The sequence below is a fragment of the Chelonia mydas genome, chromosome 1, assembly GCF_015237465.2.
Source record: "Chelonia mydas isolate rCheMyd1 chromosome 1, rCheMyd1.pri.v2, whole genome shotgun sequence".
NCBI classification, from domain to species: domain Eukaryota; kingdom Metazoa; phylum Chordata; order Testudines; family Cheloniidae; genus Chelonia; species Chelonia mydas.
In genome coordinates, this window is record NC_057849.1 from 162476620 (window position 1) to 162491338 (window position 14719).

At 47.1% G+C, this 14719-nt stretch overlaps 1 protein-coding gene across 18 annotated transcripts in view; it reads left to right on the plus strand.

Annotated features, from left to right (window-relative positions):
- The window catches only part of SYNJ1 (synaptojanin 1), a 108267-nt gene that overhangs the window by 52102 nt on the left and 41446 nt on the right, over positions 1-14719 (plus strand). For all 18 annotated transcript variants that reach the window (XM_043538277.1, XM_043538278.1, XM_043538280.1 and 15 more), the window contains 4 exons: positions 191-349; positions 2402-2558; positions 2960-3077; positions 3205-3420. In XM_043538277.1, the coding sequence (XP_043394212.1) occupies positions 191-349; positions 2402-2558; positions 2960-3077; positions 3205-3420 (650 nt within the window). The remainder of the gene's footprint in view (positions 1-190; positions 350-2401; positions 2559-2959; positions 3078-3204; positions 3421-14719) is intronic.

Genomic DNA, 14719 nt, shown 5'->3' on the forward strand with positions numbered 1-14719 from the left:
CTCCAGAAGGTTCCTGATTGTTCTGGAACCTTCCATGTTACCTTACCCAGGGAAAAGGGACCTACTTAGCCTGGGGCTAATATGTCTGCCTTCTATTACTCTCCTATAGCCATCTGGCCTGACCCTATCACAATATATAGATTTCTGTCACAAGGTTGTTTTTAATTTCAACATGTGTATTGTTTTTCAGGGAAGACTCCTCTTTTCCCATGACTATATATTTTGGTGCGGCGATTTTAATTATCGTATAGATCTTCCTAATGAGGAAGTGAAGGAGTTAATTCGCCAGCAGAATTGGGATTCCCTTATTGCAGGAGATCAACTTGTCAACCAGAAAAATGCTGGACAGGTAACTCTTTAGAAAATGGTGCATTTAATAGTCCTTTATTTTTCATACTGTAACTCTTATTAAAGCTACTTCATGGGGGTGCTTGTGCAAGATTGTTTCTGCATTGCATTGTTAACTTGTCACTTTTGTCAAGTCACCAGTCTGGAATAGGGTGGAGTGGAAAAACAGTCAATCAGATGCTTGTATCAGTTGCTCTGAAGAAATTGTTAGTAGTGCAACTACAATGACTAGCTTTGAGAATGAGATTTTTGATGTCCCTTATAAAAGAGAAACTGCATTGTCATCCTGCTAATAGTGTTTGGAGCATATTAAAGAGAAAACAGTAATGGTTATCAAATGCAGTTGTCACAGCACAGGATTTTTAAGAGAGCATAGTAAAGTCTTTTTTGGTAACACCACTTGTCTCATTCAAATTATGTAAAAAGAATGAATGTATTTGCTGTCTCCTACTTCGTGACAAGAGCAAATAGACAACTGATAGCAGCTGCAAATCAAATTATGGCTTTTTTAAGGAACACAAAGATTTTAGGGGGTTTATTGTAGCAAGGCTTCTGACATCAACTTTTTTTTAGCAGGTCGTAGTTAAAGGGACACTGGCAATGTAAAAATCATACTCCTGTGTGAAAGTGTTTTATCCCAATTGTTAAAGTATCAACGCATACTATAGTTGAAACATTAGACACACATATTTTTTTCTGGTTTTTTTTTAGTTTATTTTGTGCGCTTGGCAACACTTTATTTATAGGTAGTGTCTACTTTATTGGAGTTAGCTTTCTCTTATTTGTGTAGGTCTTTTGCACAGCAAGAGTGGAGAGAGAAACATTTTATAAAGTGTTTTTTATTCTTTAATAAAGGAATATTATAAAAACAAAAATTGCCCACCTCTGAATTTCCCTGACAAAGTAGCAGAAACTACTTAAATTGGGTTTTGTTTTGTTTTTTTAAATTAACTAGATTTCAAGTTGATTGTGTCCCTTCAAAACAAGAAAAGCCGACAAATACTCTATTTATGAGGTCAGCCTTTGGCTAGGGGATCAAAGTTAAATTCATATCTCAGGGTTCCTCTAACGTTACTGAGACTGCCAAACGCAAAACCAAGTTCAAAGTAGCAGTTGACTCAGTTCTTGCTTATGTAGCATACATTTCACCAGTGAGAGAGCTTCTCTGCCTTTTAGGGAAGTAGACTAATTGGTCTTTGTTATTGGGGAGAATTTCAAAAGTGCCTAAGAGATTTAGTGATGCTTAATAGGACCTATGCTCCTAAATTCTATAGGCATTCTTGACAGATTTCAAAGAAATCTCAGAATTTTCCTTTTCTCGTATTTTTGTGCGTTGATCAAGAATACAACAGTATTATCTTTTTGCACTTATTATACTTCTTCTGCTCTTCTGTGTCTCTTCCCTTAAGACATTAAGACATTTTTGGTTTTAGTAACTTGTTGGGAGACATTGATGGGATGCATCTTCTGTTCAGGCAAGCACCTCTCGTGTAAACATTTCTGCTTAGAAATATAGATGTTGCTATAATGGGATAGACCACTCTATGTAGATCGGTATCTAATCCTAGTATTTGTTCACACAGAGCCAGCAAAGTGCACCACAAGGATGTGATTTGTAGAATGCGCTTAGCAAGTTGTGTTCTAATTGTCCCATATAGACCCTGCTGGCGCACTCTAAAAGGTACCTAGTTCATGCTGAGGTAATTCTATTTCATACAGGACTACATTAATGCGAACTACGTACCTTTTTAGATGGTGCCAACAGAGTCTACCTGGGCAGTTAAAGCGCAGCACATTAGTGGCTTTATGAATCACACCAGTCTGGTATGCTTTGCTGTGCCATATAGACAAGTTCTTAGACTATTGCTGATGCAGGATGCATTCAAAAGTTAGAATAGGAAGATGGATTCACATTCTTCTGAGACACGTGCTTGGGCTCAGTCTTTTCCTCCAATTGAAAGAAGACAGAGTTTTGATTAATTTCCTTAAGTTTTCCACAATGATTTCCCATCTTTGTCTTTTAGTATGACTCAAAATGTCTTTGTTTATGCAGATCTTTAGGGGATTTTTAGAGGGAAAGATAACTTTTGCACCTACATACAAATATGACTTGTTTTCTGATGACTATGACACCAGTGAAAAATGTCGCACGCCAGCATGGACAGATCGTATTCTCTGGAGAAGAAGAAAATGGCCATTTGACCGATCAGGTTTGAGAGTTTACTTAATTTTAATTCAATATCAATTTAAATTATAGTAGCTTTCCAGCAGTATTCATAATTCCTAAAATGTTTCAGGATTACTACTGAATTGACACCAGAAAAAAGTAATTGTTCATTTTGTTAGATCATTTGAACAAGAAAGTATATATAGCCCTCGTTCTTCTTTATATGCCTGCCTTTGTTTTTGTGTGCAATGTTGTAACGTTGCATGGCAGTAGCCAGAGTTCAATATCAGTTACTGGCATTTGTGTAAAGTAAAAGAGCCTCCAATTTCCCCCATCCTGTTTTCAGTTTGGTTTAATATCTAGATTTTTTTTTTTTTTTTTTTAGCCTGTCCATACAGTCACTCTTTTTTTCTTTTTTTTTTTTTTCTTTTATGCTTATTATAGCTGAAGACCTGGATCTTCTGAATGCTAGTTTTCAGGATGAAAGTAATATCCTTTACACATGGAATCCTGGTACTTTGTTGCACTATGGAAAAGCAGAGCTGAAAACGTCTGATCATAGGTTTAAACTTTACTTTCCGTATTACTGTTAACCATTTAAAATGTAATGCTTTTGCTTTATTATTGTATTCCTCAGTCACTCTGATGTTTTCTAACTTTTCATATATATGTATGTATATTTCTTTAAGGCCTGTTGTTGCACTGATTGACATAGATATATTTGAAGTTGAGGCAGAAGAAAGACAGAAAATTTATAAGGAGGTGATTGCTGTGCAGGGACCACCTGATGGTACTGTAATGGTCTCCATCAAAAGCTCTTCACCAGAAGAAAACTATTTTGATGATATTTTGATTGATGAACTTCTTCAAAAGTTTGCAACCTATGGTGATGTTATACTTATAAGGTTAGAACAGTTCTATTTACCATTTAAACAATACTCTTTATTATTATTTATCAACTTTCCTATAAACTTTCTGAACTGATGTTCTTAGGATGCATTTGTGTTTTTATTTACTTCATTGTTAGAATTGAGAAAATGTCTAAATTCAGTCTGTTTAAATTGTGGCCAATGATGAGAGCAATCAGTATTAGTGGGTTGGTTTATTTTAAAGGGCCTTATTCCATCCTCCATCCAAAAGAGATGAAAAGAAAAATAAAGCCAAAAATTGGTGGTGGGTTCTATTTCTACCCCTCCCGTAAACTTAATTTCAAAATATTAACCTTTGGAAACTAATTCCTAGTTGCATTTCCCACGGAAACTTATTTGGTATCTATTTGGCCAGTGGAGGGTGGGCCATATCATGGGTTGGGAGAGAAGTGTAATCTAAATATGCGCTTAGATAGGCTCTGTGCAGGAAAACTTCCCAGCAACCAAGGGGAAATAGATGGGGACATTGGTGGGCATAGAAGGACCTGAGAGGAGAAAAGAGCTTGTGCTGAGTAGCATGGAAGAAGGAAGAGAGACTTGTTGTGATATTATTGCATTATGCTAAGAACAGTTCCATTCATCTTCAGTGTTCAAAGGGTTGAAAAGATACTATTTTAAAATAGGATCTAGCAGAAGTCACTAATGAAACACTGGTTTCAGAGTAACAGCCGTGTTAGTCTGTATTCGCAAAAAGAAAAGGAGTACTTGTGGCACCTTAGAGACTAACCAATTTATTTGAGCATAAGCTTTCGTGAGCTACAGCTCACTTCATCGGATGCATACTGTGGAAACTGCAGAAGACATTATATACACAGAGACCATGAAACAATACCTCCTCCCATCCCACTCTCCTGCTGGTAATAGCTTATCTAAAGTGATCACTCTCCTTACAGTGTGTATGGGGACAAATGTGGTGAAAACTGATAAGCAACTAAGTCCATCTGTAGTCTCTGGGTTAGGTGGCAGATGATAAAAACAGCAATTCTTACAAAACTGAATATAAGGGGAAATAGAAGATACAGAGTAGAAAAAAGTCAGTTTGTACTTTAATCTTGTTAAATAATGAGTACTCAAACAGGTCAGTTTGACTTCAGGTGGCATCTTGACAAACCTGAAGAAGGAAACCAAAATCATGGTTGTTGGCAGGGAAGTGAGACTTAAAAGATTTAGAGGAGTCCCTATATCTAACTTTTCTCTTGTCTTCTGTTTTGCTTCCTCCTTTTCGCTCCCATCCGCTACCCACTGGCTGGTGGAGGGTGGATTTGTCATGTTCCCTGCTTAATTATCTGTTGGCAACCTGGATGCATCTTTGGTGGCAACTAATTTATCAGTTACCAAAGAAGCTGTCCAGCTTAGTAGTAATGCTTTATCAATGGAGACAGCTGAAAAGGGAAATCATGAGGCTCACGTAACCTAGTCTTGTGATCATTTCCTTTTGTAGGCTTACCATGTATATATTGATCTGGATACATCAGTGAATGAGGACAGACATGGATGGATTTTAAGCTGCAGGCTGCAACTTTATTAATCTCAATGCTGGGAAGGGTTGCGCACCACCCTGTCACCCATACTTTCACATACCAGAAATTTTAAGTGGCTCTAGGGCAGCACCTAGCATATGACCTGTAACTCCGGATAAACTCTTCAGCCTACCCCAGAGTGGATAAAAATACATGATTGTTTTAATTTTAATAGATATTTTATTTAAAACACTTTTCTTTTTAAAAATAAACCTTTAAATCTGAAATTATGAAAACCTATGTTAAGACCTAAATTTACTATAATCTATTAAAATAATTTAAATTAATTAAAAAATATTATTAAGCAGAATGTGTTTGTTGCCCAAGTTTTAAAGCAAGTCAAGCTATTGAACTGGTGGAAGTCATTGGATAAGCACCTGGAACCAAGAGCTAAGTCCATTTTTGACACCAGTAGCCTCTTCTACAGGTACAAAGAGATTATTGTCTTCATTTCAGTTTATTCAGTTAGTACAGTTCAATGGCTAGTTCACTGAAAGTTGAGATAATTAGGAGTTATAAAAAGCAGGAAACCTTGTTCTTCTTCGAGTGCTTGTTCATGTCCATTCCACATTAGGGTGCGCGCGTCGCATGCACGAGCGTCGGAAACTTTTTCCCTTAGCGGCTCCCGGTGGGGCCCCTGCACCATGCATATATACCCCTGCCGCCCGACCACCCTCCAGTTCCTTCTTACTGTCCGTGGCGGCGTTGGAACAACCTCTCTCTCTTGTATGAGAGCAGTCCCTTAGCCTTTCTCATAGATAGCTGTTATCAGTGACTTAGCATACCTTTGTTGTGGACACTTAAGTGATTAGGTGCTTGGAGGCTTCCAGCACCCGCTTCGGGCCACAGGGCATGCTGCAGGCCCACAGGTTTAAGGCTTGTGCCACGTGCTGCAAGCCTATGCCAGTTAGTGACCCCCACGGCTCGTGTCTATGTTGCCTGGGGGAAGAACATCAAACTGAGCGGTGTAAGATTTGCAAGGCATTCAAGCCAAGAACAAAGAAAGAAAGAGACTTTTGTTTGAAGCAATTGTTGATGGAAGCTCCATTGTAGCCACCGGGCCCGGAGCACCCGACGTTGGCTCCGGCTTCCTCGGTGCATAGTGCCCTGGAGTTGTTGGGAGACCCGGCACCGGATAAACACCGAAAGCTGTCAGCCCCAGAGCACCAGACTAGGCCCCAGCATGGCTCATCCTCCCCGATGCGGCCCATGGCGCAGCCAAAAGGAAGGTGCGAACGTTCCCCGCATAGGAGGCCGGTGCCTTCGAAGGCCCCGAGCACAGATAAGAGTGGGAAGGCCGCTGTCCTGGCGCTGGCACCAGTGGCTTCAGCACCACAAGTCCCACCGAGCCCAGGCCTAAGAGAGCTCAGTGCAGACGATGGGCTCAAGGACTTAATGGATCAGCCCTCCACGCCTGGCATCTTTGAGGCGGCAAAGGACCTCATTCAGCTGTCGGCGACGAGCCCCCTCCCATACAGGGAGAATCCTGGGTGCCATCGACGGGTAAGCCGGCAATGGTGTGCCGTTCGAGGACACCGCCCAGGCATCGCTCCCGGAGTTGGTCCCGGTCGAGCTCCACATCTGCGGACTCCCAGTTACCTGCGGCTCAGAAGGAAGTCGCGGTACCGGGAGTGGGTCGGCTCGAGGAAGTAACGGAAGAGGGACGACGCTCTGCGGCACCGATTAGAGACTGGCACTGGGAGGAGTCGAGACAGCCCTCACTGGAGGTCTCCCTCAGATGCCGATGCCGATCCTGGTCCCGAAAACGCCAGCGCAGTTCCCTGTCCCAGGTATATCGGTACCGGTCTCGCTCCCATTCCATTAGGAGCCACTCGTCGACCTCCCGCTGGCAGAGATCATCGGCACTGCCGTGGCCTTCACGGTCAACGTCGCTGCAGTCCGGCGCCGACTCTGGCCGTTACAGTTACTCGCACCGTGCTCCAGACAGCAAGGACCCTTAGACGGGGTGGCACCCCCAATGGGGGCCACCAGGTCATTGGCCCTTCTGGACTCCTTCGACCTATCAACAGCGCCAATGGGCCCTGTCCAGGGTGAGCTACTCGGTGCAGTGGTCCTGGTCCCCGCACCGATGCCCGATGGCATCGGAAGCTACAGTATCCAGGCCTCCAGCATCCCCTCAGATAAACCGGAGAGACCAGCACCGAGTCCGGTGCCGCCCCAAGGTTTCCCGCCCTGGCTCAAGCCGGAGGCCCTCCCATGGAAGAAGGGGAGCAGGAGGACCAGCCAGAGGGGGTTGAGCAGCTGCTAACCTCCTCGTCATCCCCAGATGAGGCGGTGGCGGGAACAGCGGTGTCCGGTCCTCCACCCATAGACCACAGAGCCCACCAGGAGCTACTGCGTAGGGTTGCCCAGAACTTGGGGTTGCAGGCTGAGGAGACGGTTGAGCAGGAGGACCCCATTGTGGACATTTTGAACCCCGAAGGTCCATGTAGAATGGTGCTCCCGCTCATTAAGACCATCCAATCGAATTATAAGACTATGTGGCAGACCTTGGCCTCCAGCTCTTCAACGGCCAAAGGTGTGGAGCGCAAGTACTTTGCCCCATCAAAGGGCTACGAATTCTTGTTCTGCCACCCAAGTCTGTGCTCCCTGGTGGTCTCGGCAGTGAACGAAAGGGAGTGCCATGGACAACAGGCCCCGACACCTAAGGCCAAGGAGGCAAAACGCCTGGACTTTTTTGGCAGAAAGGTGTACTCTTCAGGGGGCCTTCAGTTGAGGATTGCTAACCAGCAGGCCATCCTCAACATAATTTTAACTCCTGGGCAGCAGTGGGGAAGTTTAAGGACAACCTCCCACAAGGTTCCCAACAGGAGTTTACGGCCCTGGTGGACAAGGGCAAGGCAGCAGCTAAGACCTCTCTCCAGGCCTCCCTGGATTCAGCAGACGTGGCGGCCAGAAAAATTACGTTGGGGATGGTCATGAGGTGCTCGGCTTGGCTGCAGGAGCCAGGCCTGCTGCCTGAGATCCAGAGTACAGTTCAGGACCTCCCCTTTGAAGGGTCCAGGCTCTTTTCGGACCAGACAGACACGAGGCTGCATAGCCTCAAGGACTCAAGGGCTACACTTAAGTCACTGGCTATGCACACCCCGGTGGTGCAGAGGAAGCCCTTTAAGCTGCAGCCTCCCCCTCGGCACCAGTACCAGCCTCGTCATAGGCATGAGCCTTACCGTAGGCGAGGCAGGGGTAACAGGATGGCGCAATAACAACAATAATAATGCGCCAGGTCAGAACCAAGGTCAGCACAAATCCCAGCCGGGCACTAAGCCAGGGTTTTGAAGGTGCACTTGAGGACAGCATACCAGAACAGTCACCGGATCCGTCCCCTTGTTTCCTGAATCTCCTGGCCCGTTTCTCCCATGCCTGGTCCAGCATTACGTCAGACCGTTGGGTCTTACGCATGGTACGAAATGGGTACTCGCTGCAATTCTCTTCCCACCCTCCTTCCCCGTCCCTCCTCAGGGACCCCTTTCACGAGCATCTCCTAGAGAAGGAGGTTGGCTCACTGCTAGAGGTGGGGGCGGTAGTGATGGTGCTGCACAGCCTAGGGGGGAAAGGTTTCTACTCCCGGTACTTCCTCATCCCCAAGGCCAAAGGGGGCCTTCGTCCCATTTTAGACCTGTGCGGGCTCAACAAGTTCCTGGTCAAGGCAGGGTTCCTCATGGTCTTTCTGGGCACCATCATCCCTTCCCTGGATCCGGGAGACTGGTACGCCGCTTTCGACATGAAAGACGCATACTTTCATATCGCCATCCACCCAGCACATCGGCAGTTCCTGCGCTTTACCATGGGCCTAGAACATTACCAGTTTGTGGTTCTCCCGTTCGGTCTAGCCACGGACCCACAGGTGTTCACGAAATGCATGGCGGTGATGGCGGCCTTCTTACGGAGGCAGAGGGTCCAGGTTTACCCGTACCTTGACAACCGGCTCCTGCCGGGTCGATCCAAAGCGGAAGTGCGGGGCCACATGGAGGTGGCCCTGAGATTGTTCTGCGAGCTGGGGCTCCTGGTCAATGTCCCCAAGTCCACTCTTGTGCCCACGCAGAGAGTAGAATTCATAGGAGCAGTCCTGGACACGGTGCAGGCCAGGGCAAGCCTTACAGTATCCCGATTCCGGGCCACCCAGCAAGCGGTGGCCTCCCTGCGCTAGTTTCCAACAACAACGGCCAGGTGCTGCCTGCGGCTGCTGGGCCACATGGCAGCATGCACGCACGTGGTCAGGCATGCCAGACTGAGACTCAGGACTCTGCAGGCGTGGTTCGCTCGGGTGTACCGCCCAGGCAGGGACCCCCTGGACTTGGTACTGACAGCTCCAAGGGATGTGCTGGACTCCTTGCTGTGGTGGCAGTCCCAGCCTGTGGTTTGCGAAGGCATCCCCTTTGCCACCCCACAACCGGACCTGACGCTGGTGACGGACGCGTCAGACCACGGATGGGGGGCTCACCTTGGGGACCTCAGGACTCAGGGCTTGTGGTCTGGAGCAGAGCGGTCGCTCCATATCAATGTGAAGGAGCTCAGGGCGGTTCGCCTAGCCTGCCAGACCATTCACGCCACTCTGACTGGTCGCAGCATGACCTTTCTGACAGACAACACTACTGCCACGTTTTATATAAACAAGCAGGGTGGGTCCCTTTCCTCGTCGCTCTGTCATGAGGCTCTCCTCCTCTGGGACTTTTGTATAGCCCACGCCATTCACCTCGAGGTGTGGTATCTCCCGGGGGTGCAAAACAAGCTGGCCGACTACCTCAGCAGGTCGTATCGCATGCACAAGTGGACGCTCTGACCGGACATTGTGCTTTTGCTCTTCCGCAGACGGGGGTTTCCCCGGGTAGACCTGTTTTCCCCCAGGGCCAACGCCCAGTGCCCATGGTTCTGCTCGTTCCAGGGCCACAGCCCGGGCTCAGTCGCAGACGCGTTTGTGATCCCTTGAGGAGGAGGCTTGATGTATGCTTTTCCCCCGCTCCCCTTGGTACACAAGGTCCTGCTCAAGGTACACAGGGACAGGGCAGCGGTGGTCCTCATCGCCCCGGCGTGGCCCCACCAGCACTGGTACACAATGCTCCTAGAGCTGTCAGTGGAGGCCCCGGTAGTCCTGCCCCCTATACCGGGACCTCATCACACAGGACAACGGGCGGCTTCTCCACCCCGACCTGCAATCACTACACGTGACGGTGTGGAAGCTCTGTGGCTAAATGCCTTGGAGAGCCAGTGCTCCATTCCTGTGCAGCAGATTCTGCTTGGCAGGAGGAAGCCATCTACCAGGGCTACCTATGTGGCCAAGTGGAAAAGGTTCTCGTGTGGGTGTGAGCCCCGACAGGTGCGGCCGTGCCAGGCTCTGGTGCAGGCCATTCTGGAGTACCTCCTGCACCTCAAGCAGCAAGGGCTAGCTCCGTCCTCACTCAGAGTGTACCTGGTGGCCATCTCTGCCTTCCATCTGGGGTTTTCAGGGGGCTCGGTGTTTTCCCACCCAGTGGTGGGACGGTTCCTTAAAGGATTGGAGAGGATGTTTCCGTACTCGCCCCCCCCCCCCCCCCCAGTCCCTCCTTGGAACCTTAACTTGGTCCTCTCTAAGCTCATGGGACCCCCATTCGAGCCCCTCGCTACGTGCTCCCTCCTCCACCTTTCCTGGAAGATGGCATTTCTGGTGGCCATTACCTTCAGCCAGAAGGGTGTCTGAGCTGAGGGCTCTCACCTCTGAGCCACTGTAGACAGTATTTCACAAGGATAAGGTGCAACTCTGACCGCACCCCAAGTTTCTTCCTAAGGTGGTCTCGCAATTCCATTTGGGCCAGGACATTTGTCGGCTCGTGTTTTTTCCCAAAATTCCATACGGACCCGAGTCACCGCAGCCTACACACCCTGGATGTCCATTGAGTGCTGGCGTCGATTTGGAGCGCACCAAGCCCTTTCATAAATCCACGCAGCTGTTCGTGGCCGTAGCCAAGAGGATGAAAGGCCTCCCGGTGTCGGCGCAGCAGATCTCTTCTTGGATTACAAGCTGCATTCAGGCGTGCTATGAGCTTGCATGTGTTCCGGCCCCAGCGGTTATGGCCCACTCGACCAAGGCGCAAGCGACTTCCACGGCTTTCCTGGCACAAGTCCTGATCCAAGAGATCTGCAGAGCAGCCACCTGGTCCTCAGTGCACACCTTCACGACCCACTACAAGGTCAACCAGCAGGCCAGAGAGGATGAGGCAGTTGGCAGAGCGGTCCTCCAATCAGTTGTTCTGTGACTCCTACCCTCCTCCAGAGGTAAGCTTGTGATTCACCTAATGTGGAATGGACATGAACAAGCACTCAAAGAAAAAACAGTTACTTACCTTCTCATAACTGTTGTTTTTTGAGATGTGTTGTTCACGTCCATTCCACCACCGCCCTCCTATCCCTCTGTCGGAGTCGCCAGCAAGAAGGAACCGGAGGGGGTCGGGTGGCAGGGGTATATATGCACAGCATAGTGACGTCACTCAGGGGACCCCGACAGGAGCCGCTAAGGGGAAAAGTTTGACGCTCATGTACATGACACGCGCACACCCAATGTGGAATGGACGTGAACACCACATCTCGAAGAACAACAGTTACGAGAAGGTAAGTAACCTTTTTTTTCTTCTTTTTCCAGTCTACTAGAGATTGAGATCTACTAGTATTAAAATCTTGAAGGTGACTAGAAGCAATCTGTTCAACTCACTACCTACAGATTCCTTTGTTTAATAAGTCAGTTAAGTTTTAAATACAAAAATGCAAAACTTCTTTTTTTCTTCCACATTTAAGATAATTTTATTTAACTAGTTAAAAAAGTTTTAAAGTGACATTTTTATGAATTTTTAATAAAATTCTAATTTACATCCAAACAGCTTATAACAAATCAAGTAAAAAAATATTAATCTGTTAAAGAAATCCATCGTTTACCATTTTCTAAAAATATAAAGAAGTAAAAATTAAGACTATGAATAAATTGTTAAGCTATACAACTGCTTAAATTGATATATGTATACCAAACTTAGTGTAAAGGCAATATTTAGTTGCAAAACAACTTGTTTTAATTGCCAAACAATGAGAATAGTTAATTTTTAAAGAAAGATTTAAAGTACCAATGCAAAGCATGATTAAAATCAATTATTTAAATCAGTCTCCTGCTTGCTGATTGAAATCATGATTAAAAGTGGTGATTTAAATCGCTTTGATTTAAATCAATCCACCCTGCAGCCAGGTGTAAGATTCTGTTTGCACAGATGAACCTGGATCAGAGCTTTATATAGTGAAAGTCTGGGGTGAAATCTTGGCCCCAGTGAGTCAGTGGGAGTTTTGTCCTTGACCTCAATGGGGCCATGATTGTTTCTTCTGCTAAGTTCTTACGAAAGGGTAGGGGTAAATCTCACTCGTACAATAATGGTACATGGAAATACTGAAGAAAGTATATTGAAATGTGGTGAGGAGATTCCCCAATTAATATTAAATACAGTACTCCCCCCAGGCCCTACACACATTTTCTGGCTTAGTTATCAGGGTTGACCAATAGTAACCTAGTACATTACCAAAAATACAAGGGTTTTTTTTTTTTTTCCCCCAAGCTTGATCTTATCAGAATCAGCAGCCCTACCTACCACCCACCCAGCTCAATAGGGGGAAAACTTGATGGGAATGGTGGTGTTTGAGAAAGCCCCAATAGAAGGGGGGAGGGAGAGGGAAGAGAACACATGTTGGGGGAAGGGGGTTGCAGGAAAATGCAGGGGTGACTCCTCTTTCCCCTTTCATTAATTTAAACCCTAGCCTAGGCCATGTGGGGCCTCTTCTTGCTGTTTTAGCAGCCCTACCCCCTCTCCCCGTAACTGTAGTTTTGGAACTGTGTTCTGCAAGTGCTGTGGGTCTTCCCATTTTGGGGTTCAGGAAGGAATTTTTTCTTCTCTTGGGGCCAAATCGGCAGAAGCCTTGTGAGTTTATTCACCTTCCTCGCAGCATCATGGAAGCACAGTTAAGTAGTTTTAGTAATAATATGTGGTAGGGATCTCAGTTCATCACAACTTTCAGTTGGATCCATTGTAATTAAAGGCTAAAAGGGATCATTCCAACATTTTTTTACTTCTGGGATTTTGCTGATGGGCCTTGTGCCCATGGGATAGGGGGAGACCTTGTGGCTTTCAAATGCCAGCATCCCCCTTTGGCACCTCTGTCCCCCTTGTAGGGTGAGGGGGGAGAAGGATGTTAAAAGGATTCAAAGGAGTGAGCTGAGTCCTAGGGCCAGGATGGTGTCCCCATTAGATTTGCCAAATTTCTACTTGCACAAAACTGAACACCCTCGCCCCACTCCTGCCCGGCCCCTTCTCCAAGGCCCCGTCATGCCCCCCATTCACTCCATCCCTCTGTCGCTCACTCTCCCCACCCTCACTCACTCACCCATTTTCACTGGGCTGGCTCAGGGGGCTGGGGTGCAGGCTCCGGGGTAAGGGCCAGAAATGAGGAGTTCAGAGTGAGGAAGGGATTCCAGGCTGAGGCAGTGGATTGGGATGCGAGAGTGGTGAGGTCAGGGATGAGGGGTTTGGGGTGCAGGAGGGTGCTCTGGGCTGGGACCAAGGGGTTTGGAGGGTGGAAGGGGGATATGGGCTGGGAGGGGGTGAGGGTTCCAGCTGGGGGTGCGGGCTCTGGGGTAAGGCTAGGAATGAGGGGGTTGGGGTACAGGAAGGTGCTCCGGGCTGGGATCGAGGGGTTCAGAGGGCAGGCGGGGGAATCGGGGCTGGGCCCAGGTTGGGGTGCAGGCTCCGGGCGGTGTTTACCTCAAGCAGCTCCCAGAAGTAGCCTCTGCGCTGCATGGCTCCTGGGAAGTCCCAGCCACCATGTCCCCGCTCCGGCTCCTACGCAGAGACATGGCCAGGTGACTCTGGACGCTGCCCTGTCCACAGGTGCACCCCTGCAGCTCCCATTGGCCAATGGGAGATGTGGGGGCAGCGCTTGGGGCAGGGGCAGTGTGTGAACAGCTGCTGGAGGGGGGACGTGGCGGCTGCTTCCCAGGAGCCACACGGCGTAGAGGCTAGCAGGGAACCTGCTAGCCCCTCTGCGCAGCGCCAACAACTGGACAGTCAGCGGCCCGGTCAGCACTTCTAACCAGAGCTGCCAGGATCCCTTTTCAACTGCATGTTCCAGTTGAAAACCACACACCTCGTCACCCTAGTCTCCATTGAAATCACAGGGAGCAGCTTGTAGGACCAGAGCTGTAGTCAGATCCTGCAAGGTGTTGAGAGCCCTTCCATTAATCCAGTAGGAGGAGTTTAGGGAAGTCAACAACTTGCAGGTTCAAGCCCTCCCTCCTTTCTTATAGGTTCTTATTTGTTCTCACATGCCATAAAGCCCAAGACATATGTAAGGAAAAGGCTTTGATGATTTGATAGTAAAATCAAACTCTCTCTATAAGATAAAAATAAAGCAAAGAAAATTGCATCTAATGTATTGTACTCATACAGACAGATAATACGATTTAAATATGCCACAATATGATTTAACTTTGAGTACTTTAGGCAGATATCTAATAATGTGCCACTATAGTGTTTCCTAAGAGGGAAATAATAATTGTACTGTATGATTTTCATTTTTACTCTGTTTTGTCTTCTGGTTTATAGTAATGACAGATTATGGAAACTATGAACTAAATCAGTAGGCTTATTTTTAAAATGGAAAATTTTAATTTATTTTTACCTTGATTTTTTTTATTGCTTCATTTAGAAAGGTTTATAAGATAGTCAATAGAT